Genomic DNA, 26636 nt, shown 5'->3' with positions numbered 1-26636 from the left:
CACACACACAAAGTTCATTTCATGCACAGAATTATTAAAAATATTGTATAAAATTACCTTCGATATATGTGTATAAGATGTAAATGAAACGTAAATAAATTTTATGTTTAGACAGGGGTCCCATCTCCAAGAGGTCTCATTAAGTCTATGCAAATATTCCAAAATCCAAAAAAATCAAAAATCTGAAACTCATCTGGTCCCAAGCATTTTGGAAAGGGAAACTCAATCTGTAGTAGTGCTAATATCAATTTGTGATTCAAAAATTCAGTAGTGGTGAGGTGACCATTAATAATGATGTAATGAGAAAACTGGAAAGAGGTGAATAAGCATCAGAAAAATGCAGTTAAGAAGGAAAAAGAGGCAACCATATCTAACTTTTAGAAGAACTTCTTTTTTTTTCTTTGCATGACGGTAAGCTGTTATATTCTACAGCCCGTTGGTAACCTGGGACTCCTGGGGGCTACCAATTTTCACCACGTGATGCTCTAACAGTAATATTCGCTGAAACCATGAGGCCTTCCACCTATAACGGGGAACTCTACATTGCACTCTGCACGTTGTGTTTCAAATCAATTAGGATGGACTGGATGCAAGAATTTGGGAGCATTCTTACAGAGCTGCGACTCCCTTTTATCAGCTTCTGCTTCTCTGAGGTGCTTTCCAAAGTTCCTGTTCCGCAGTTCCCTCATCATGCGCTGGGCTTCAGCCCACTCTCTGGAAAAGTCACCTGAAGGCACGTTGTTTCCCTCTCCATCTGTCCCAGAGATCTGCTTTAAAAGAACTAGGAAACATCAAGTGGTCTATTAGACTGGGAATTCTGGGCTCCAGTAGGCTACTTAAAAAAAAAAAAAAAAGGCAGAAACTTCTATGGAGATTTTATATTAGTTTTTTAGTATCACTATGGGATTCTTTTCATAATGTTGAAATCTTAAAGGGAATTCTTTTAGTGTACAATGAAGGTTATGTAACCAAAAAAAATGTAATTGGGCTTAATAACTCTTCTTACTGTGCACATTCCGGATGACATTTTTAATCTTCACATCCAGTTCTTTTGCGCTTTGTGTTGCCCGATTAACATTGTTGTTTAATGTTTGTGCTTTTCTGGAATTTACTTGAGCCTATATGAAAAATAAATTGATTAGCAGCAAATTAAGTCAATGAGGAAAAATAAAAATACTTTGAAAGCAAAAAAACCCCAAAGTTAAATGGACCTAACACATTACCTTTTCTTGCAAAGTCTCAAATTCTTGATTCAAATCAGTCAGTTCTCTTTCCAGGCCTTCTATTTTTGATCCATGATTTGAAATGGCAGAATGGTAGTTGAGCAACTGATTCTGGAAACAAAACACAAATGAATGTCACTTTACAGTATAAAGACTAAGTCCTATCAACCTGGTCAACAGGGTTATAAATGAAGAATCATTTGGCAAGACCATTGTCAGTTCCACACACACACAAATGTGGTTCTTGGAAATAGGTTACATAAGGAATCTATTTTCTGATGTACATTGTGATATGGCTCTAAAATAAAGTAGCAAATGTGACAAATGTGAAGAGATAAGAGCTACTTCACTTGAATTAATGACCTAACCTTATAGAAATGAGGGTGATACTACTTACCTGATTAATTAATTTCCAGATTCTATAATAAATACAGTTTTTTAAAACCTGCAGTTAACCTGACAACACTAAAAGCAGTGCATATGGCTACTTGAATGAAGGAACCATTAAGAATCTATTCAAAGAATCTCGTCCAACAGAACCACAGGGAACTCAGAGCTCTTGTAGCTGAACAGCCTCATATTGCAACTGAGAAAATGGAAGCCCGAAGAAGTCGGGTGACTTGTCCACGGTTGTATAGCTCATCGGTGATTGCTTCAGGACCATAATCCGGGTCCCTTGCCCTTTTTTTAGGCTAAATTGCCTCATTACTCTTAGACCCTTAGACACTACTGCACATAATATCTAGAATGGTGATTATTTTCAATTTTTTGGAAAAAGTATTAATATATTGAAAAAGTTTATAGGAAAAAATGATATTATTACCTCAATATGTATGTCAGAACCAGTGTTGGGTAAAAGAATACAGGCTTTAAATAAAGCCTAGGTCCAAACCCTTAGTCTGCCACATGATAGATGAGCCTCACTAAGCCTTGCTCTTCCATTAGTAAATTGGGGATTATCGTATTTAGCTGCAGGGTTGGTTTTGGTGATAAGCGAGCTAATGTATTGTAAAATGTCATGTACATATGAGCATTCAAAAATGTTACTTCCCTTCTTATACGTAATCTTTCTTAATTTTCGCATGTTTGTGTGATACGGCAAGAAGATAGTTCTATTTTAACTTTACTTTGGGGAAAGGGAGGCAAGTCATTATATAGATTGTCAGCAGAACACCTGGATAAGAAGTGGAGTGGGTAAAGCATGGTCTTTAGAATTTGATCTTGATCTGAATTCTTCCAGAACCACCATGATTTTAGGCAAGTTGCTCAGCTTCTCCATGCCTGTTTAATGAGAACAACACTAGGTTCCTCATGAGGAGGTTGTGAGACTTGAGTAAAGCCCTTAGCACAGGGTGTGGCAAACAGCGTGTGTGCAGAATGGTGAAGGCTGCAGGGCCATGTTGATGAAATCCAAGCAAGCCAGTGGCTTCCTTTTTTTTCCCCTCAAGACATAAATGCTTCTCCCTCCTCTTCTCCATATTAAGCCTATAAACCTTGGAATAAAGTTATCCAAAAGGATAGGAAAGAGTCATTTTTCTAGAATAATCTTTTGCTATATATACTCAGCTATAGTCACTAGAATCAGCCCTCAACCCAAAAGTACTTATTAAACTTTCCCCAAAGCCTTGTTCACTGTGTCTAGACTAGAGCTGATCTCATCTACTGAATTCTTTTACTTCAATGAGTGTATTTTTTCATTTCCATGATTTTCAGTTGGGTCTTTTCCTATCTACCTCTTCTTGTTTGATTTCTGGAGGTTTCCCCCTCAAATTTCCTAATTTCTTGTTCCTTCTATTGGGTGTCATTCTGCAAAGTCATTTTCAGATTGTCCTATTGTTTTCATTTTATCCGAAGTGAACTCATCTCTTGACTGTTGCTTCTGTTGGGTGTCTTTCTTATTACTTCTCTGCTAACAATGTTTGCAGGCTCATTCTGGGTGGGAGTTCCCCTTTCTTTGTGCTCTCTGGGCCCTGTCTAGTGCTCTTATGCTTATCACCACCCCTACTCGAACCTCCAACCCACGGTCTAGGACCAGGTCTTACTTTGGCAGTTTAGGATTTATATACCATAGTGGCGTTGAGAGTATGTAACATTCCAGCATAGATCCAGGTCTGTAGATTTGTCCTGCCCCTGTAAGCTTTGCTAGGCTCTCATATGGCCATCACCCAACGATGAGCATTGGGCAGCTTCCAGGCTGCTTTTTAGCCCCCATTCATGGGCACAGCATCCCCTATTTCCCCTCAGGGAAATAGGTTCTATTACTTCTTAGGATACCCTCTCAGCCACATTCCATCTAAGTATACATACAGCATTCACCCAAATGAACCACATTCTGAGCAATGAAACAAACCTCAACACATTTAAAAGGATTGAAATCATGGAAAGCGTGTTCTCTGACCATGAAAGAGTTAAATTAGAAACCAGTAACACAAAGTTATCTGGAAAATCCCCCAATTTGGATATTAAACAACACATTTCTTTTTTGTTTTTGTTTTTTGTTTTTGCTTTTGTTTTTTGAGATGGAGTCTCGCTGTGTCACCCAGGCTGGAGTGCAGTGGCACCATCTCAGCTCACTGCAACCTCTGCCTCTGGGGTTCAAGTGATTCTCCTGCCTCAGCCTCCCAAGTAGCTGGGACTACAGGCATGTGCCATCATGCCTGGCTAATTTTTGTATTTTTAGTAGAGTTGGAGTTTCACCATGTTGGCCAGGCTGGTCTCCAAGTCCTGGGCTCAAGTGATCTACCCGCCTCGGCCTCCCAAAGCGCTGGGATTACAGGCATGAGCCACCATGCCTGGTCAACACATTTCTAAATAACACATGGGTTACAGATACGTCACAAGGAAAATCAGAAAATCCATTGAACTGAATGAGAACGAAAACATAACATTGCAAGGTGTGTGGGATACAGCTAAAGCAGTGCTTAGTGATAAAACTGATAGGATTATATGCCTACGTTAGAATCAAGAAAGATTTTGAATCAGTAAAATAAGCTTAGGAAACCAGAAAATGAATAGGAAGTTTCACCCAAAGCAAGCACAAGGAAGGAAAAAAAAAAGATAAGAACAGAAATCAATGAAATTGAAAATAGAAAAACAATGGATAAAATCAATGAAATAAAAGGATCAACAACATTGGTAATACTCTAGCCAAAATAAGAGAAAGAGATAAGTCATAAATTATCATTATCAGAAAATGAATAAGAAGGCATCTTTATAGACTTTGCAGATGTATAAAGGATAATAAGGGAACATTATGAACAATTTTATGTCAATATATTTGGTAATTTAGATGAAATTGACATATTATTTGAAAGGTGCAAATGACCAAGTATCACTCAAGAAGAAACACATAGCCCAAATACTGTAGTCTCATACCTATTCTTTGAAAATTAAATTCATGGCTTATTTTCAAAAACCACAACTTCCAACAAAGAAAATTCCAGGCTCACATGGCCTCACTGGAAAAATTCTATCCAACATTTAAAGAAGAGTTAATACCAATTTAACACAAACCTGTGTTTGAGTCTTCTGAATGCAAGATACTGAAATAAAGGCTCGATGAGAAAAACTCACCTGGAAATGTTCAGTAAGTATTGTTCACCCAGATGTGCTAGTTTTGTGTGTTCACAAAAATGATTTTCCACCAGGAAAACTCTTATCTTCATTTGGATCAGAGGAAGGAGGACAACCCCTGAGCCTTTCCAGGAGTCAACCTTTCCCTTCCTGCTTATGGAGAATCCACTCCCGCAGCATCTCCTCCCCACGTGTCTACTCTCGGCCGCAGGGGATTTACCCTCAGGTCCTTGGCCTGGGTCTCCATGTGCCTCATCTGCTCCAGAAGCCCTGCGCTGGCACTCAGGCCCTGCAGCTGAGACTTGACCAGGCGGAGCTGCTCGCCCATGGTGGCCAGGTCGTTCAGGAGGGTCATCACACAGCTGTCACAATCTGTAGGGGCCACAATCAAAGGCAAATGTGCTGTGGGGGGAGCCGTGGGACTGCGAAAAGACCACAAGTGCTATGCAGCCCAGTTGGCATGCACGCAGATCATCACGGGTGACAACCACAGCCCTGGCCTTCTCCGGGATGGATGTGGATTCTGAAAAAGGGAGAGCCCTGTGCACAGGGAGCATTTTAGAAATGGAGATTCCATGCAACTGGTTGCTTACTTTACACATAAGGAAAATAATAATAGCCTTCATCTATGGGATGCTTGCAATTTACCAGGCATTGTGATAAGACATTTACAAGCATTTCCCTAATATCCCTATAAGGTAGGTCTAGTTATCATGTTAACTTAGCAAATGATGAAACTGAGGCTTGGAGAAGCAGGCTCCCCTGCTGAAGGTCATACAGAGAGAAGCTGATTTGACCCTAAGTAGTCCTTCCACCTCCTCCCACCCTTACTTTCCCAGACTGGAAACTGCATGACCCAGCATGGTGCTCACATATCTTAAACCAAACCCCACAACTTGGAAAGGAGGAGGAGGGGCTTTCTTTTCTCACCATCACATTCTTCTGCAGGGCTGCTATCTTTGGGTTCTTGGTTTATGCAGTCTAAAATCAGAAAATAACCAAAGAAGACATAGTTATTAAACTTACTTTTCATCTGCTCTTTAACTTGGTTTTCAGAAAAGCTAGTTTTGCAAAGTTTTATTAGTTTGGTGCAAAAGTAATTGTGGTTTTCACCATTTTAAGTAATGGCAAAACCCACAATTACTTTTGCACCAACCTAATAGACACCCAACTACCCAGCATCGCTAGCTCTTCCTTTTCCCTCCCTCACCCATGCCAGTGCCCAGGAAGCCTTCTCATCTCCCAGCAGGCTCGCTGCAGGAACTGCTTTTGTGGCCTCCCTGTTATATATTCAATTCCTTCACTACAAAGGTCAACTCTATAAAGGGCCATGTTTTCTTATCAAATCAAATGTCTCGATCATTCGCATTAGGGCTTTCTTCATTGGAGAGCCTCTTGTATGTTCATGCTGCTTCTGGCATCATTCAAGAACATTGTGCAAACATTCACTGAGCACCTTTGAGCATTTACAGTGTGACAGAGCCCCATGCTAGCTGCTGGAAATACAAAGATATCAAGACAAAATCCCTGCTGCTCTGTGACTTAACAGTCCCATGAAACACGGGGGCAGACAAGTTACAAAACAGTGTGACAGATGTGGTGATAGTGATGGGCATACAACGTCAGTGGGCCCACACCACCAACTACAGCACATATAAGCTGAGTTTTTGTTTTTGTTTTTTTTGGCTGGTGGGGAGGGGGGAGTCTCACTCTCTCACCCAGGTTGGACTGCAGTGGTGCGATGTCAGCTCACTGCAATCTCTGCCTCCCAGATTCAACCGATTCTCCTGCCTCAGCCTCCCAAGTAGCTGGGACTACAGGCACGCACCACCATGCCTGGCTAATTTTTGTATTTTTAGTAGAGACGGGGTTTCACCATATTGGCCGGGCTGGATAAGCTGAGTTTTGAGGTTCTCAGCTACAGTAAAGCCTGCTGGTCAACCCTGGGCATTCTTGACCCCTTCCACGTGTACTGTTTTCCCCATGCCATGCATTCTGACATTGACATGTCCTCTCACTTCCCCCTGAACAAACTATCTACCTTCACAACAGCAAAACTCTATGCTTAACATTTTCCTGGACAAGCTACAAGAGGCTTTCATATCTGTTATTCTCACCAGCCAATAATATTCCACACTTTGTGTGTATATACAGACATTTTAAACCACATTTACTTTTAATTGTAAAAAATAATATAAATTAATTATGGAAAATATGGGGAAGTCAGAAAAATGAGATAAAAGCATCATCCTTGATCCTGCCACTCAAAGACAATGTTCCCTTTATAAATATTTATATACATTTTAATTTATTATATATAATCATGGGTTCCTTTTTAAAAAAAGCCTTACTTGCTTTTTTTTTTTTTTTTGAGACAGAGTTTCGCTCTTGTCGCCCAAGCTGGAGTGCAGTGGTGCTATCTCAGCTCACTGCAACCTCTGCCTCCTGGGTTCAAGCGATTCTCCTGCCTCAGCCTCCCGAGTAGCTGAGATTACAGGCATCTGCCACCACACCCAGCTAATTTTTGTATTTTTAGTAGAGACGGGGTTTCCCCATGTTGGCCAGGCTGGTCTCAAACTCCTGACCTCAGGTGATCCACCCACCTCAGCCTCCCAAAGTGCTGGGATTACAGGCATGAGCCACCATGCCCGGCCATTTGCTCTTATATGTATATATTGTGATACTTCTATTTCCTCAGTTAGCCTGTAAATGGCTTCTGGCCAGCAAGCATGGTCTTGTTTCCTTGACAATCTTCAACAGCAGCCTGAATAGTTTATGGGGGACTAGGCTTCTCTGGATGATTGATTTATTAGTGGAATTTTCCTAACAAGCTTGCATTTTGACCACCACGGAATGTGTCCCTTATTAGTTGAAGAAAAAAAAAAGAATAAAAAACAACAACAACAAAACTCTAACAGGAATAAGCAAGTCTCATACATAAGCATTTTCTTCCATTTTGGGAACAAATAGTTACTATCCTCATTTCATGTTGCTGATTTTTGTTACTGGCGTGGGGGAAATGAGGGTTGCAGAGGCATTAGTCTGGTGAGTAAGCTGTGCGTGATGTTGAAGCTTCTTGAATACCTCCAGTGACAGGAGAAATTGCCTCCTTTTAAAGCAATCTGTTTCATCTTTAAGCATTAGACACTTCTTCCTTAGAATCATTTAAAATAGAGCTTCCTCTTGCTTCTACTCTTTGCTCTAAGTTCTGTCCCTTATGTCTCAGAGAACAAGACCAACCCTTTTCCACACGCCAGCCTAACAAACATGTCCTTTCCAGCTCTTCCTTTCACTGCCCTGGTCAATCCTTCCTCGTGTGACACAGTTCCACATCCCTTCAGAGTCTTACTCTCTTTCTGAACAACTATAGCTCTTCTATTGTCTTCTAAAGATGTAACTAACTCTCACGTGAGGACTTGCATGAGCAGTGTGCCATGGACCCCGGCTTTAGACAATGGAACTCAGTGAAAACAGTACGAGCTATCTTAGGGGCCACACCACACTCTAACCTACCCTGCACTGACTGCTGATGACAACCTTAAGCTTTTTTACACCTCCTGCTACTAAGCCAGTTACCACTTATCATATAGCTAAAGGTTTATTTATTTTTTCCACTCAACTGCAGGACCACACCTTTATCCTTAACATCATTTTGTCTGGTTGAATTGGCCCATCATTCCAGACTGTTGAGGCCCTTCTGAATTCTTAATGTCATGGGAGGCACTTACTATTGGAGAAGACCAGGGAATTTCACCCCAAAATATGGCACCCTGGTGGGCTGATTATTTTAAATTGAAGGCCCTTGGAGACCAGCAGATGCCGGAAAAAACTTTACTCTGATACCCACTTATCTTCCCAACATTCAGACTTGCCAAAAATGAAAACAAACTACTTCTGGTTTCCTCCATGAGTTTTCATTAATTTAACTCATATTTCAGGGAGAAAGATTGAAGTCTGTCAACACACCTGGACAGACTCTTGTCACAAATCATTGTCTGTTCTGTGGGCCCAAAAGATTTTGTCCCAGGCCTCACTATATGTTCTCTGAGTCCACTGAGTCAGCCTAAAAATCATTTACCATTCCCCTTAAAATCATCCACATTTCCGCATCTCTCTTTCCCCTAAGAAGAAGGGTACATAAGCATCTGTGCCCCACTGGGTTATTGGGTAATCATTGTCCTGTGATTCTCCTGTGTTACACACATTAAAATAAAATTGTGTACGCCTTTTCTCCTATTAATCTGCCTTTTGTCCACTGATTTTCTGTAAACCTTCTGTAGGTGAAGGGGAAGTTTTCCCTTGGTCCCTTTACTGTTCTTCCCAACTTCGTGTCATCTGATAAATGGGTAGGCATGCTTTCTATATTTCCATCCAAATAAAAAATGTGGAGCCAAGGATGAAGTCCTGAGGCATGACAATAAATACCCCATTCTAGACTGGCATTAATCCATTTACTCTGCATTCCTTTGGGGATAGTCACTTGACCAGCTGGAATCCACATATCCAGGGTTTAGTTCTTCAACTTGTCCATAAATATAAGATGAAAGATTTTATCTAAGTGTTTGGTGTCACACTACATCAATAGCATTTTCCTGATTAATCCTATTAATATTCTGTCAAAGAAGGAAGAGGATAGTCTTCCTTTTTGTTCCAAGTTGCTCCTAATAAACCATACTAACTCCTGCTAATTATCTTTTTCTTGGTGTATAAAATCCACCCCAATTACCCACCCACATCCCAGAACATGTACTGCTGTAAGATAAAGAGTATTTCAATTTCTTCAGACACACACGGGAAAGCTGATGAGACAATAACCCTACAATATCAAAGGGAGATCTCAGCAAAATCACCAAAGTAGGATCTGAAGTTATTTTGGTTATAATTAGGTAAGTTTTAAAAACAATTCACTTTAAAAAAAAAAAAAAGTGCATTGAAACAGGTTATTCACCAAAGCTGAAAATACTATCTAAGCATTCCCAGGTTTGTCAAAACAAGGGACAGCTTGCTGGCTGGAATTGTGTATTATGCATCCTGGGGACAGCTTGCTGGCTGGAATTGTGTATTATGCATCCTGAAGATGTGTGCTTGGGTTCTTAGGCTGTTAAGCTATACCAGCTTTATAAATGCAAGTTAGCAGGGGTGTGGGTCGGCCTTACCTCCAGTCAGGGGATGACAGCTGCCCAGCTGGCCATTGCTGTTACAACTGCATGGTTGGCAGCTACCTCCGAATTTCTGGGGATTCCCGAAATATCCCGGTGCACACCTACACAAAATATAGAGAGGAGGAGAAACACCCAAATAACTCATCATTTATCCCAACCAATTTTCTCAATCTCTAGCTCTCTGTTTGGGATATTGTAACCCAATGGGCAGAAGACCGACATAGATCTGCAAGAATGAATATTTCTCAATACAGAGGTATTTACCCCTTGAATTGTCTCACAGAAATAAATCTGAAGTAAGATCCATATAATTTCCAATTTTTTGAATGAGGGAGGAGTTTCTTAATATTTCCTATTGCATTATTTCTTCCTTCCTTTCCTTCCTTCCCTTCCTTTCCTTCCTTTCTTCCTTCCTTCCTCCCTTCCTCCCTCCCTTCCTCCCTCCCTTCCTCCTTCCCTTCCTTCCTTCCTTTCTCCCTCCCCCCTCCCTCCTCCCTTCCCTTCCTCTTCTCTTCTTTTCTTTTTTCCTTTCCTTTCCTTTTTCTTTCTTTCTTTCTTTCTTTCTCTCTTTTCTTTCTTTCTTTTCTTTCTTGACTGTCTTACTCTGTTCTCCAGGCTGGAGTACAATGGCACAATCACAGCTCACTGCAACCTCGAACTTCTGCACTCAAGCAATCCTTCTGTCTCAGCCTCCCAAGAAACTCAGACCACAGGTGCATGCCACCATTCCTGGCTAATTTTTTAATTTTTAGTAGAGATGAGGTCTTGCTATATTGCCCAGACTGGTCTTGAACTTCTGGGCTCAAGCAATCCTTCTGCCTCAGCCTCCCAAAAAACTGGAACTACAGGTGCATGCCACCAGGCCTGGCTAATTTTTTAATATTTAGCAGAGATAAGGTCTTGCTATGTTGCCCAGGCTGGTCTTGAACTCCTGGGCTCAAGTGATCCTCCTGCCTCAGTATCTAAAGTGCTGGGATTACAGGCATGAACCACTGCACCTGGCCTGCACTATGTCAAGTCTGCATAATTCATATTTGCTCTAATTGCTGCCATGCTGTATATAATGACTCTTAAACAACTGAGAGCAGTTACAGCTGCTACCTTTGGCCCTGAGCCTTTTTTATTCTAGATAGTATAGTAATGAGAACTCATTACTGGTTCACAAGTTTAAAGATCACATTTCCTTGATTCTTTGATTTTTTTTTTTTTAAAGTCAAATAAGCACATATTCATGCTCCTGGAGTTGGGATGTCAATTACAATATTTCCATTAACAAAGTTCCACTCCCCATCCAGTCACCCCCAAATTGTCATTAAACTGATGTGTGGTATCTTATCATGAATTGACTTGATAGACTCAAGGGAATATGGTATTTACCTCATTTCCCCAAATTTAAGCACTGCATCAAAAAAAATTGGGCAATTCCAATACACGTTACCATGTACTTCCAATATACTTCACCAATGTATTACCATGGATACACTGTTGATATAATGTAAAGGATCAGTAAGATCTGGCTGGACTCCTATCTCCACTACTTACGAGTGTGATCTTGGGCTGTTGCTGTAACCCTCTGTGCTTCAGTTTCTTTACCGGTCCCCCCCACAGCCCCCATGAAAATATAAGCTCCATGAAGATGTGGAGTTTTGGGCTGTTTTGCTCACTGATATATCCCTACGGTCACCTGGCACATATTCATTCATTTGTTGAATGAATAAGTGAGTGGACTAATAATACCTATTTTGCTCAGTGAATATGAGATAATGTAATAAAGAATCTAGCGTAATATCTGCACATAACAGACAATGAAGGGTAGCTATCGTAATAAGACATGACAAAATATTCATCTTCTAATTGGCATCATTTGAAATTATTACAAGAAAGCAGAAGGCCCATGTATCCCCCAATAATCCAGAAGGTAACTAGGCTGAGGTGGCCTATTTAAGTCTACTAAGCAGGGTGGTCATATACTAATAATAGGGCTTTACTTTGTGACTGGCTTGGTATTCTACCTAACAGATCATGTTATGCAGAAGCTCTGTGTTCTAGAATACTTTATTTTTGATGTCTTTCTTACCTACATCTAAACTTCCCATGTAATAGATGCATAATTACAAAGTAGCTTATATTTAAATCACAGAAATATTCAGAAAGTTCGATTCTACTTCTTCCTTACTCTTGCAAAGCATTACTTACTGGTTACAAGAAATAACTGGTTCTCTTATTCTCAATTTATGGCAGTGGCTAAACACAAAGGACTGAAGTAAAACCTCCTGATTTCACGAATGACATTGGTACAACAAATAAAGAGCAGAAAATAGGCTTGTCATGTGTGGCCCTGTGTGTCTGAGGGAGAAGAGGGGTAAGAGCATGCATGGGCTGGAAAGCCTTTGCGAAACCCTCCCCACAGCTGGCCACTCTGGCTTCTATCCAGCTAGTCTCCTGCATAATCTATATTCCTGCTTTTCACCCTTGACTGTCCTTGTGTTTATCATTGTGTAGTTAATCACTAGTGCCAGGAATGATGTCTGGGTGCTGTGTCTAACAAATGAAAAATGTTGACATAAAATGGCATTTATCCATGAAAAAGCTTCAAAAATTTTTTTAAAGAAATAATAGCTTGTTTTCTTGAGACATCAGATATAACAAACATCAGCTGAGAGAAGTACTGTTAATTAAAAATTTTGCCTGCCAAATGGATGTCTCACTGAGCCTGTTGCTGTTTAATGCTTCATTGTTTGTGAAGAGCCATAAAGAGGATGAAATTAGGACGCCTCTCCCAGGTGTTGGTCCCCTGTGGCTTTTAAACCTCAGAGCCTAGAATCCTTTCCCACTCCCCACATCCTTCCCTTCTCGCTGGTTGGATATACCTCCTAATTGCAGCTCAACTTAGCCCAGTTCTCCCATCTCTCGCTATTTTAATAGCATGTTTTGATGTCTGTCCACCACTGGACTGGAAAGCCCTTGAGGACACTGTCTGTGCTGTTTGTTAATGTGCCTCCAGTACTTAGCACTGTGCCAGACATATATATACTAGGACCTCCATACATTTTTCATTGAAAGAATAACTGAATAAGTCTAAGGCAAGTGTGAGAAATGCTCCTTTTGCTGAAATGGAAAATGGAAAACAGAAGAACCTTCCATTACCATCTTTTGCCATAGAATTGGGCTCCTTAGCTGCTGCTCAGTGTCCCCAGTCTAAGGCAGTCCCCACCTCCTACACATGGCAAGTGTCTTCCAGCCCCTTGGGCTTTTCTGCCTTGCTGCCCCAACCTAACCTGCCCCCCACTTCCATCTTCTGGCTCCACTGGGTTCTAGTCACCCCTTGGACCTACAAAGTCCTACCTTATCCATAAACATTTCAGATAACCCCAGTCTAGGGTGGTTATGCCTTACTCGAAATCTGGTTGAATTCATTTTCCAGTTAAAAAAAAATTAGTCAAACTCTTTTAAAGTTTAAACAAAACAACGTAAATTAAAATGATACACAATTTTTCTCTGTCAAATTGGCTTTTTTTTTTCTGTTGCCCAGGCTGGAACGCAGTAGTGCGATCATAGCTCACTGCAGCCTCAAACTCCTGGGCTCAAATGGTTCTCCTACCTCAGCATCCCAAGTAGCTGGGACCACAGGCACACACCACCACACTTGGCTAATTAAAAAAAAAAAATTATGGAGATGAGGTCTCTCTATGCTGCCCAGGTTGGTCTCTAACCTCTGGATCACATGAAATAATCCTCCTACCTTGGCCTCCCAAAGTGCTGGGATTACAAGTTTGAGCCACCATGCTTGGCCCTAATTGGCAAATATTTAAAATATTGATCCTTTCCAATATCCATTGTGGTAGGTAGTCACTCATTCTCTTTTGCTGCTGTAAGAATATAAACTTTTCTGGAGGGCAATTTTGCAAAAAGTATTAAAAGCCTGGAAAACCTATCCTCTGACCCAAAGAATCCACTTTTACAATTATACCTTGAGGATATGCATACACAAATATTAAGCTGCAAGGATTTAATTTTAGTGTTGCTTTAAATGGAGAACAGTAAAAGGATCTCCAAGACCAAGAGTAGGGGATTATGGAAACCCAGTGGAAATTTTTGGTCACTGATGTGATGTTATCAGTGAATACTTACTGATATGGAAAGATATTACTAACATAGTATTAGATAAGAAAACAAGTCAAAACAGAAAGTAAAACAGGAATCTACTTTTTTTTTAAGGGTTCACACATTTAGAAATGATTTGTAGGAACAAACAGCCAGCTTTTTAACAGTGGCTTTCTGTAGACAAAATGATTATGAATAGGATTGTATGTGACAGCGTTTGAGTGCACAGGGCTAGGTTGTAGGGGGGCCCTCACTGGTTCTCTGCTCATTTGTTTTTCATCATTTTATAATAAATATGTATTGATTTTATGAAAAAGTTATTTTAAATTTTAAAATATGTAAACCATATGATTCATTTTTCATACTGTTACTTTCCCAAATATGTGTGTGCTTTCTTCTCAGCTAGGTTATAAGTATCTTTTATATCTTTCTCAGTACTTGGCAGTGTCCTATGCATAGTGGCTAATCACGAAAATTGTCCGTGAATAACTAAAGCTTGGTTCTGCGGCCCTTTGTCATTAATTTTACAGTTTCCATTCCACAACATTTATTATTTTGTTTCACAAACATTACCGAACACCTATTATGTGAACAGTACCATTCTTGGAACCAGGGATTCTGAAATAAACAAGACACAGATTGTCCTGAAAGTGTTCAAAATATAGTGTGGGGATAGAGAGGTTGTGGGGGGTGGGGGTGGGGGGGGTGGGGGGGCTATCTAGGCTAGGGCTGTGGATATGTGTGTGTACGGAAGAGTGTAGACAGTTGTACATGTGTACAGGTAAGTAGGGATACGTTGAGGGCAGGTGTATGTGGAGATACGTGGAAGGGACATGTTGAAATAGGGGGTATGCAGAGATCATTGTGGAGGAGGGGTAGGTAGGGAGGTGTCGGGGGTTGAGGTACACAGGGGTGTGTGTTGGGGGGATGTAGGTAGAGCTACTTGTGGGTGAGTGTATGTGTTGTGCCTCATTCTCAGTTTTCTGAAACGTACAAAGCAGGAAAGAGAACGATATTAATGATTTATTAGGTGAGCAGTCTTGTATTTTTCCCAAGAGACCTTTTTCCAGGCCTCAGTCAAACTCCCAGCCCCACCCCTAGCTCTGTGCCAGCACCTGGCAGCCCCACCCACAGCCCTCCCCGCCCCCTCTGCAGGCTGAGGGGGGAGGGGCGCCCACCTTACCTTTCACACTGTGTTCCTGTGTACCCAGCTTTGCAGGAGCACCGCACGTCTCCCCCATTCACCACACAGCTGGTGGCAAAGCTTGAAAGAAGACAGAAAAAGGCCCCATCAAAAACACAGATCGATAGGATTTATGCTTATTTTTTACCACAAAGGACTGGCTTGCATTAAGTGAGCACAGAAACCCAGGGTCTGGTTACTTTGTGTGAAGAAAATTTTGCCCATCAAGACTTGGAGAGATAATGATGAATGATCTCATCTGACACAGGGCAATTTTGGTGAACAAGGACTGAAGGCATTTATTTTATTTGTTCCTTGGGGAAGAGCATTTTTTCCCCTTAAGACAGAGCAGAGTAACTCACTTTGGAAGAGATGATTACAACAGCATTTTTCCAGGAATAACAAGGAAGGAGTAAAACAAGTCTAGGCAGAAAAAAGAACAGAGAGTTCTGATTCTTTAAAAAAAACGTTCTCCTTGTTGATTCTAGTTCTTTTCTATCAGGCACATTGCCTTCTGGGAAGAAAAGTCAGTGGGGAGGGCAGGCCCCAGAGCCCCCTAAAGATGCACAGGGGCCACTCGCCTGCCTCGGCATTTCTGTGGGCACAATCATTGCTGATTCTCACTTTTTTTTCAAACCAAGTTGTGGAATTTTGATCCCTTTTCTTTTAGCTCTAAAGTGGTGATATTTTACACTTGATCTTAGCCAAAAGGCTGAGAAGCAATAAGTGATGATATTTTAGAAGCAGTTTTAAACACACACACATACACACACACACACACACACACACACACACACACACCAAAGAGACCATGAAAAAGCCCTGTTGTCTGCCACTGGACATGACACTGATGACATCTGAGGGAATATCACTCCATTCGCTGGTAAGAGAATGCCTGTTTAGGAAGCCTCTCAAAAGACAGTTAGACATTGGTCAGCACTATTAATATTGCAGGAAGGAGAAATAGATACAAATAGAGTTTTACTGATAAATTCAAAGACCTACGTGTTACTTCAACTTATGGAAGCTGGAAGCTGACCTTGATGCTACTACGCTTTGCAAACAAAAATGAAAAACTTTTTCCAAGCACCCCAGTGGAAATCTTGCTGCTTTCTACTTTTGCCAGCTTCTCTTCAAACAAGTCTGGGCAAGCTCAAGTGATTGATCCCTTGACAAATAAAGCTGCAGGATGGGGCGGGCTTCATGAGCATCAAAGACATAGACAGCAAAGCAGGGTGAGCATTCCAAATAGGTCTCTCCAGAGAAGCCACACTTGGCACATGACTTCTGGTGACGTTAGGACTTGGCCCATGTGTCTGTTAAGGGCTGATATAGGCCTGCCTTTGTGATCCACACTTGTTTCTGAGTCTATGTACTAGTGAGATGTTCTCAGTATCTTCTTGATTTTCAGAACAACTCTTGCTTCACTTAGTTTGTTACGTCATTCTTTGCTTGGGCCCACAGTGAACCCTTTGTGATGAGTAAGGATATGACAAAGTGCCACACTTAAGGAGAGAGGGGGTTACCTTGAAAACACAGCGGTGGATTCCTACCTATGTAGTTTATTGGTCACTCTGGAGGCTGAATGAGAGCTCAGATCACTCAGTGGCTCAGAACTGTCCCAAAATTTCCATCGCACTGAGGATAAGATCCAGATGCTTGACCACAGCCTGCAGGGTTCTGCAGGATCTGGGTCCTGGTTGCTCCACCAACCTCACCTCTGGCCCTCTTCACACTGCACTTCTGCCACTCCTGCCTTCTCACTGCCCTTGAACACGTCGTCACAGGCCTTTTCCTTCTGTTTCATCCTTGTCTAGGAGCCTCATGGCCAAAATACTGCCATGGCTTCCTCTAACTTCAGGCCTCCTTGGCCACCCTTCTAAAGCAGCCACCCCCTCACTGTCAGCGACACAGCCTATTGCAGAAAATGTCATCTCTATCTCCAGTTATACCTCTTACTGATTAGTGTGTGTATTTATTGAGTGTGATGACTCCCACCCTTTCTCTCCTTCCCTGCCACACTCTAGGTCAAGCCCCAGGAGAACAGGGACTGCCTCTGTCTTCTTCCTTCAGCTTCCTCATCACATAGATAGGGCTGAGGCCTGGCCCTGTCATGGGTGCTCGAAAAGTAGCTGCTTAGCCACTGAATGAACAGTAAAAGAAAAGAGGGAAAGGAAAAGCCTGGAAGTATACAACTTGGAAAGATGGTTTCTGTTTGTTTTCTTTTTTTTTCTTTTAAGATGGAGTCTCGCTCTCTCGCCCAGGCTGGAGTGCAGTGGTACAATCTCGGCTCACTACAGCCTCTGCCTCCTGGATTCAAGCGATTCTCCTGCCTCAGCCTCCCGAATAGCTGGATTACAAGGTAATTTTTGCATTTTCAGTAGAGACGGGGTTTCACCATGTTGGCCAGGCTGGTCTCGAACTCCTGACCTCAAGTGATCCGCCCTCCTCGGCCCTCTAAAGTGCTGGGATTACAGGCATGAGCCACCACACCCGGCCTATTCATTTGTTTTCTTGTATGTCGTGTTTGTTCATTTTAATATCACAGCTTTATTGAGATATAATTTACATATCATGCAATTCATCATGTAAACTGTACAATTCAGTGGCTTATAGTATATTCACAGAATTGTACAACCACCACCACAATCAATTTGAAAATGTTTTCATCCCTTCAAAAAGAAATCCCAGACCCTTTGGCAATCACTTCCCATTCTCCCCACCTGCTCTCCCACCCCTAGTCCTAGGCAGCCACCAAACGACTTTGGGTGCCTGTAGGTTATGTCAAGCTGCTACGGTACCTGTTGGTGTGAGGACATGGGCAGGCCCTGCAGGATCCATGGACGGCGTTGCCATAGTAGCCCTCCTGGCAGTGTTCACAGTGCTCTCCCGCGGTGTTGTGCTGACAGTTCTGGGGACAGGTGAACAGCACAATTCACAGCAGCCAGTACAGTCCCTACTTCTGAGATTATTGTAATCTTACTTAGTCACATGACTAGAACTCAAGTCCTCTGACTTTGCAGTGATATCAGCTCCTCTAACCATGTATTTTCCCTATCCCTCTAATCATTGCTGGTGTTAGAAAAGAGGGGTAAGTGTCCTTCCCTCAGTGATGCAGTGCTTAACATTGGCAGCGTGACATAGTGGGGACAAGCCAGCTGAGTCTCCATCCCACTCCAGCATCTCAAGGCCACGGAGTCCTGGGGCAAGATCCTTTCAATTGTATCAATTTTACTAGTGTATGATTTACATACAATTATAATTTTCTCAAAATGTAGTTATGATAATGCCCACTTTCTAAGCCTGTTGGGAGGATTTTAAAAAGCAAGTGTACTAAGCTCTTGGGAAATGTAAATTCTTTTCTTTCTTCTCCTTAGCACTGCTTTGATGAAAATTACCCTCATTTTACTTCACGGTTCACCTAACAATGATATACTGAAGAGTGATATTATCGAAATGAGTTCTTAACACAGAATTTGTTAAAACAATAAAAAATTGCACAGTATCTGAAGAAAATACTCAACTGAATTCCAGTGTCCCAAAGAAGCAAGAAATTAATGTTATCTAAGCTTTTTATTTATGTAAATCCAATTATTTTCACATCAAAGTTGCTGTCTAATGAAATTTGTTCTTCAGTAAAGTGTTGAGATGAAATAATTTTGCAACCAAGTGGTCTATTGAGACAAAACCTAGTGGATTGGGTCATATTTGTTTATTTTCTTGGTGTTACCCTAGCAAAAAAGATCTAAATGCACAGAAACATCCAGGAAAACTCCCCTTGCTGTGGGCATTTGCTAATATGGAGACACTTTGTGTTAATTTTATGGGCTGGAATAAGTATAATTTTAAACATTTGCCTATGTATTTTACTTCTGTATGCAGAGGTGTTGCTTGAGTAGGAAACTTTAATGAGTGTCAGGGGTTTTGTGTTTTGCTTTTTGTTTTGTTTTGTTTTCAGACAGATTCTTGTGCTGTCGCCCAGGCTGGAGTGCAATGGCCTAGTCTCAGCTCACTGCAACCTCTGCCTCCTGGGTTCAAGTGATTCTCCTGCCTCAGCCTCCCGAGTAGCTGGGATTACAGGCGCCCACCACCATGCTCAGCTAATTTTTGTACTTTTAGTAAAGACAGGGTTTCACCATGTTGGTCAGGATGGTCTCAAACTCCTGACTTCATGATTCGCCCGCCTCGGCCTCCCAAAGTGCTGGGATTATAGGCATGAGCCATCGCGCCCAGCCATGAGTGTGAGTTTTTAAATAATATCTGAAGGTAGATTGGGAAAAGCAATATACGTTTATATCCCAAGAAGACATGGTTTGTTCATAATGAAAAAGGTTGCCCTTCCATCATAAATGCCGTCAGTTTGTCCAGATTGAGCAAATCCATCCTTCACTAACCTTTGAGTAACTGAAAATTACATAAAACACTAAGATGTTAAAATATCCTTTCATTTTTTTTCCCAGCTATAAAATTGTGCTATAAACATAAGATATTAGTATTTCAGAGCATGTGGAGGGGCTTTAAAGTAGGATGCTGCTCACGTGTTCACATTTGCTTATCATCAGAAAGCTCACCCCTATCCGGAATCCTTCCTTCCCCAAATCTCACTGCACTATGGGTCCAGACTCCTTCAGGTCTGGACACTGGGAACAATCTTCCTTGCAGTTGGTTAGCTCCACAGAGGAGTCCTCTCACGGGTGACTGAGGAGGACACCAGTGGCTTCCCTCACCCTCACCCAGTCTTCAGCTGCCCTGACTCTCTCAGAAGACATCAATCCTTTGGAACTAATACTTTTCCATTTTAGTTCTCTTTCTCTTTTAATCCAAATGACAATTTAAAAGTAGAACATGACTGTATAGATATATTTCAGTCCTGTGTCTACTTAGCTCTGAGACTGAACACATTGGAGAAGCAAGAATGTACAGATGCAAGAATTGAGGTGAGGACATCCGTATCCTACTAAAATCACTCTGAATACTGGTCCTTCACAGGGGTGAGAGGAGAGGATCGAGGAAGAGTGTCAAAACCCGTGTTGCTTGACAAAGTCCCGTAAAAATATGTGAGAAACCCTTCACTGTCAGTTGAGAGTGGCCACCTTGGGAACTGTCCTCAGTCCTGCAAAACTTGGAGCACCTCCCTTCAGGTTCCTTGTGTTTTACTGTGAATAAATAAATGAACGAATGCTGCAGAAGCCCACGTCCACTCCCATGGCACGTGCTCTCCTAGCTCCATTTGTCACCAAATATCTATTAGGCATTTACTATATGCCCAACTATGCTAGGCTCTAGCGATGTAAAGAAGGGTTGGTCCCTCGACTCGGGGTACATGTAGTCCTGTGAATAGACGTATTCAATATCACGTGGAAAATAGGACACAAGTGTGCCAGCATCCCACGAGAGCAGGAGGAGGGGCTGCCTGCGAGGGCCACAGAAGGACAGGGATTCACTGAGCGCAGAAGTGAGGGAAGGGCATTCCAGGCACAGGGGACACAGCGTGCAGAACCTCAGTCTCACAATAGCATGGCAGTGTGTGGAGGGAATGAAAAGCAAAGGGCGTGCCCAAGGCAGAAGTGCAAGGGGGCGGGATGCAGCTGGAAAGAGCCCCCAATACTGTGCTAAGGGTCGTGGGCTTCCTTCCGTCTGTGAGCCTCAGAGGAGCACCATGTCAGCTGTGAATTTCAGATAAATCATTTGGAAATTCCATTGCAACTGCAGAGGGGAAGATGGGCTCAAGTAGCAGAAAATAAAAGAAGGAAGATGAAGAAAGAAGACAGAAAAAGAAAAGGGGAGGGAAATGGGAACGGAGAGGAAAATAAGGGGTGACGGGGATAGTAGAGAGGAAGGGGAATTGGGGGGAGAGGAGAAAATATGGGGAGAAATTGGGGCAATGAGAAGAGGGAGAGATGGGGGTCTCAGCACATAGGAGGAGGCCATCATCGCAGGTCCCTCTGGACGGTGGCACCCACATCACCCTACTCCTGCCCTTGACACTGGACACCTACTGCTGTACTGGCAAAAAGTTGGGCTACTTATCTTTTCAAACTTCAGAGTCTATTCTTGAAATATCTTGAAGATTTGCACGTGGGTGAAGGTCCTGATGTTAATCATTTACTTTGGACCTTGAGAGGTGGAAGTCAATTTGCAGCGAAATCAGCCAGAAGGCCCGTTTGATATTCAAATGTACTGGATTTCCTCTTTACTGTTCTTTGAGAACGAGGAATGCATTCTCAGCTTCCATGCAGTGGACACAATTCAGGGCAGCATCAGCACTCAGGACTTGCCACGGAGCTGTTAGCTGAGTGCAGACACGGGCTCCGTGTGTGTGTGCGTGTGTGTGTGAGTGTGTACACACATACACATTGCCTACTAGACAGCAAGCCTCGTGAGTGTAGGGATTAGGTCTGATGATTTTTAACTCCAGCACTTAGCTCAGTACCTGCCACACTAGCAAATGCTCAGTGAGGATTTCCTGAATGAAGAGTCTCTGGCGGCCACATGGCCATTAGGGACAAGTGAAGACAGAACTACAAAAAAAATAAAATGAGAAAGAAAATCTTGTTTGATTAAAATATGAATTATGACTCTCACAAGTTTTCCTTTCAGTGGGTGACTACAGAAAAAAACCCTCCCTTTGTTCTTTGGCAGCTTTCATAAGATGGGCTTGACATCTGGCAATGGTTCACTGATAACATATTTATTCTTTTTTGTTTTTGTTTTTGTTTTGTTTTGTTTTTTAGACAGAGTCTTGCTCTGTCACCCAGGCTGGAGTGCAGTGGCGCGATCATTGCAAGCTCCGCCTCCTGGGTTCACGCCATTCTCCTGCCTCAGCCTCCCAAGTAGCTGGGACTGCAGGCGCCCACCACCATGCCCAGATAATTTTTTGTATTTTTTAGTAGAGACAGGGTTTCACCGTGTTAGCCAGAATCGTCTCGAACTCCTGACCTCGTGATTCACCTGCCTCAGCCTCCCAAAGTGCTGGGATTACAGGCATGAGCCACCGTGCCCAGCCAACGTATTTATTCTTAATTAAAGCATCTACTCGTGTTACACAAAACATACAATGTCAAACGTGAACTATTCTATAGGAATACTAACGAGCTGGAAAACAGTATTTCCCAATACCCTTTACTCTTTTTGAATTTATAAGATTACAGTCCAACAAAATATTCTATCAGGTGGCTCTTCACAACAATTTCCTCTTCTAGCCTGTCCCATCTTGCAGAGGAAGCAGTTCCCTGGGCCACGGTGAACGAGCTTAATACGGTCTAGGAACTCATACTTGAAACACACTCTAGTTGCATTACACAATACAAAGAAAATTTGTGCCAGAGGAGTGCATTTCCAAAAGGGCACAACACAACTGAAGCCCTGTATTCCTGGAGTAGGCTCCCTCTTTTTCACTGTCCATTTTCCTCACTGGGGAGGCCCTGGTTACCAAGAAGAACTCTAATGAAACAAAAGAAAAAAGCAGAATAACAAAGGTTCTGCTTCAGGATGCATAAGAAAAATTTCCTAAGAAACTAATTTTAGGTAGAAGAATTTTATAAAATATTCCAAAATAAGAACATGTTCCAGTGGATATGCTGTAGTCATCCAAGACAGCCTTGAGGCCATGAGAAAATATAGTCAATATAGGGAACAGGCAGGCGGTGGATGTTGTGAGGACGGGAGGGGTGAGCAGCACTTTCCCTTCCCCACGACCTCCCTCATCTGTCTTCTCCAAGCCCCGCTCTGTCTTGGCAATAGTGAAGCTTGTGTTGGACTGATTTCTGTTTGTTGTTGTTGTTGTTGTTTATGGTGTGGGGGTGGATGGAATGCAGACCGAGTTTTGTTCTTGTTGCCCAGGTTGCAGTGCAGTGGCACGATCTCAGCTCAGTGCAACCTCTGCCTCCAGGGTTCAAGCAATTCTCCTGCCTCAGTCTCCTGAGTAGCTGGGATTACAGGCACCTGCCACCATGCCCAGCTAATGTTGGACTGATTTCTTATGAGCCTTGAGCCCTCCTCAAATCCCCTTCTCCCTGGCTGCTTTCTTGAGTTACTGGACATCTGACAGCAACAAGCCCCCCTCCTGTAACTTCCTGCCACCCCAACAAAATTGGGACCCAAAGTAGTGGCTTGGATTAGTTTTGTCCTGGCAAGAGTTAACTTCCAAGGTCCACCCATTACTATCATTTCACGAAGGAGAGATTTAGAAGCTAAAGTGTAACTTAATTGCTCAGACAGCAGCGCTCTTTTAATGGTGCATGTTAAAATGGAGGAGAAAATGAAATGTAAAATAATTCAGCCTGATAATGGAGCCTCATATATTTACACAGCGACCTCTATTTAGGGTTTGGCGGGAGATGTAATGTTGATGTCTTTGGGCATAGTACAGGGGAATGGAGGAGAAACAGATTGTCTGCTGATAGCATTAAAGTGTCAATTTACTCACAACACATATGCCTGAGCCATCCTGGCATCGATTTGAATGTCCGTTGCAATTGCAGGGAACACACCGTCCGGTATACAAGCCTTTATGATCCCGATAGTATCCAGGGCTACAACCCTATTTTTCAAACAAAGTGTTTAATCAATACAAAGAAAGAAAACAATTACTATCCAAAGCATGTGACACCTCTCACTGTGAAGCATTCACATCATTTTTATTTTTTAGAGACAGGGTCTCACTCTGCTGCCCAGGCTGGAGTGTAGTGACTATTCACAGGTGTGCTCATAGTCCACTAGAGTCTTGGGCTCCTGGGCTCAAACAATCCTCCTGCCTCAGCCTCCAACGTAGCTGGAACCACAGGCACGTGCACCACTGAGCCCGGCTGAAGCATTCATTTTCCAAACCTTCTTTCCTTCAGTGAGTGTGAATATTTTTAATTTCAACCACCTGTCATGTCCACTTGTTTTTCTCTCAAGCTGTTTGGTTTTCATGCCCTGGTGGGAGTGTGAGATGCATGGTGGGGAAATCAGAGACAGGGCACGTGTGGAGGTGGGGGATGAGAAGGGGCTCCTCTCTTCTCACAACTGTTTTGAGGGCAGGTGGAGAAGGTGGAAATGGACAAATAAAGAGACTCGTCCTTAGAGGGGAGGACATCTAAGCAAATCACTTCAAGTCCAAATTATCTTTGGCTAGCCGTTTTCTCTCCAAGTGTGGGTTTGGGCTGGTGAGGGGGCAGTATAGGAGGAGGAGTGGGTTGGGAGGAATAGGAGTCTTAACTGAGATTTAGACAATCATGCCACAATAAGTGGAGTCACTTCATTGCCACTCACTAGGCCATGGGCAACAGAGAAGCCAGGGGAGGGGAGTGTGTATGAGGTTCCCATACAGGACTGTTCACGAACATCTGGTCCACCCAAACAAACAGAGGCTCAGCCTGAGGGACTCTCCTTGGGTTGGTCTTGTTTCCTTGTTCAATCTTGATTTGATTATTTCTATCTCCTGTATATTATCTCTCTCCAGTATAATACAAGTTATGCATTTTCATCTGGATGAAAGAATTATAATTTTCTTTTCATGAACTAATATCTTTTTAAAAGGATTCTAGTTAAGAATCCCTCCAACAGAAAAAAAACAATTCTTCTTATACTAGCCATTAAAATTATTTAGATTTCTGTCTTTAAAGGAAATTATAGACATGTCCTTTATTTTGGCAGAGCAAATCAGTGCACAGATTCAAATCACATATTGGCTGGTTGTGGTGGCTCAAGCCTATAATTCCAGCACTTTGGGAGGCCGAGGCGGGTGGATCACTTGAGCCCAGGAGTTCGAGATCAGCCTGGGCAACATGGTGAAGCCTCATCTCTACCAAAAAATGCAACAATTAGCCGAGCATGGTGGCACATGCCTATAGTCCCAGCTACTTGGGAGGTTGAGGTGGGAGGATCGCTTGAACCTGGGAGGTGGAGGTTGCAGTGAGCCACGACTGCGCCACCACACTCCAGCCTGGACAACAAGAGTGAAACCCTGTCTAATAAATAAATAAATAAAATCAGATATTGTCCCTAATTTATTTCTCTGATCTCCTATATACCCTATCTTGAAAGCATCAGGAAAACTATTTCAAGATAAAGGATAGTCTTTTATCAAATCTTCTTTAAATAGCACATATGTCTGTAAAACTTGGAAACTATACTCAAAGGAAATCTTGAAGTAGACAGTCCATTCTTATTCACTCATGGCCATAAAGGTCTCTACCTGGTCCAGTGGAAATGAGAAAGAAGCCACCTGACAGGAGAGAGAGGCAGAAGCCTCATGTGCTCCGGGAGTGGAATCTCCCAGGTGTTGCTAGAACCCCTTCCAAAATTACCAATGAATATAGATCATGCACAATAAGACCATAGTTTCCAATATAATGTTCCTTTAAGCTATTAGGAACCATGTTTAGGGCAAACAGTACATTGCAAATAAATAGATTATGTTGTTATATGAACAGGCTTGCCTAAAGGAGAATCAAGGTATGAAAGGAATGTTATTTTGCTGAAAGCACAACTGAGATTTACATGTGAACGAAATGCAGCCAATGATGGTGTCATTGTATCTATTATACAACCTGTCCTAAGAAGTGGCAAGTAACTTATAATTATCAGTGTATATCACATTACCTGCTTACAAAATAATCACATTTGGTAAAGAGCAAGTTATTCAAATAAGCAGATAGATCTGGTTAGTTTATGACAACATGCCTGAGAAAAAAGCCTTAATTAAACATGCTTTGGGGGAGTATAGTCTGTCCTGATTAAGCTAAATCACGCATCTTAATTTGCTTTTGATTACAAGCAGAAAATATACTCTGCAAGAGTTACATATCATGTGACTCTGAGGATTTGTCAGTTACTAAAATAGAATCACTTTTTCACCTCTTATAAAGCAAGCAAAACCACATTCTACAAAAAAATCAGTTCAAGTACTCAGATTATATTGAACACTCACTTTTAAATGAAAATGAATGTGTTCTAATACACTATTTCAATACAGGGGTTTTATAACTAGTTAACATGATGATGTTTTATGTTAAGTTTTCCAGTAAACTTTTGTAATACATATTATATACAAATGATAATATTATGTCCCTAATCCAGTTTCCAGGGCTGTATCTGTAGCCATAGGATCTATTTCTCTGTAAGAATACATGCAGCATCCAGGAAGTTTAAAGAGAGCAGAATTTCTTAATGTTTCATGCCTGGCAAATGGAAGCATGTCTTTTAGGTATTATGCAAACTTTGATCACTTTTCTTAAGCATTGGATTTCACTCTTTCTCATTTTTATCCCCCTCGTGGGTAAATTTTCTTCCAAGTAGCATTTGGAAAGCTATAGGCATTGGACTCTTTTGTTCTGAGGCTTGGGATGGTCTCTAAAGGGCATAAAGTTTCATCGTATATTAACATCCCGCAAGCATTCAAGCTCT

General features: G+C 42.0%; 1 protein-coding gene and 1 long non-coding RNA gene across 3 annotated transcripts in view; one reads left to right on the top strand and one right to left on the bottom strand.

The window, feature by feature from the left end:
* LOC117976862 (uncharacterized) overlaps nucleotides 1-19661 on the top strand; it is a 63440-nt gene extending 43779 nt beyond the window's left edge. The window contains exons 4-5 of the long non-coding RNA XR_004667683.3: nucleotides 17486-17607; nucleotides 18623-19661. This is a non-coding gene — a long non-coding RNA (uncharacterized LOC117976862). The remainder of the gene's footprint in view (nucleotides 1-17485; nucleotides 17608-18622) is intronic.
* The window catches only part of LAMA3 (laminin subunit alpha 3), a 268808-nt gene that overhangs the window by 56680 nt on the left and 185492 nt on the right, over nucleotides 1-26636 (bottom strand). For both annotated transcript variants that reach the window (XM_063597229.1, XM_024926324.4), the window contains 9 exons: nucleotides 23674-23787; nucleotides 18047-18156; nucleotides 15246-15326; nucleotides 9953-10059; nucleotides 5727-5777; nucleotides 5017-5168; nucleotides 1224-1334; nucleotides 1007-1118; nucleotides 614-781 (listed from right to left, as the gene is read on the bottom strand). In XM_063597229.1, coding sequence (XP_063453299.1) covers nucleotides 614-781; nucleotides 1007-1118; nucleotides 1224-1334; nucleotides 5017-5168; nucleotides 5727-5777; nucleotides 9953-10059; nucleotides 15246-15326; nucleotides 18047-18156; nucleotides 23674-23787 — 1006 coding nt within the window. The remainder of the gene's footprint in view (nucleotides 1-613; nucleotides 782-1006; nucleotides 1119-1223; nucleotides 1335-5016; nucleotides 5169-5726; nucleotides 5778-9952; nucleotides 10060-15245; nucleotides 15327-18046; nucleotides 18157-23673; nucleotides 23788-26636) is intronic.

The sequence above is a fragment of the Pan paniscus genome, chromosome 17 (assembly GCF_029289425.2).
Source record: "Pan paniscus chromosome 17, NHGRI_mPanPan1-v2.0_pri, whole genome shotgun sequence".
NCBI classification, from domain to species: domain Eukaryota; kingdom Metazoa; phylum Chordata; class Mammalia; order Primates; family Hominidae; genus Pan; species Pan paniscus.
Note: the sequence above shows the minus strand (reverse complement) of the source record. Positions and strands in the feature narration are given on the sequence as shown.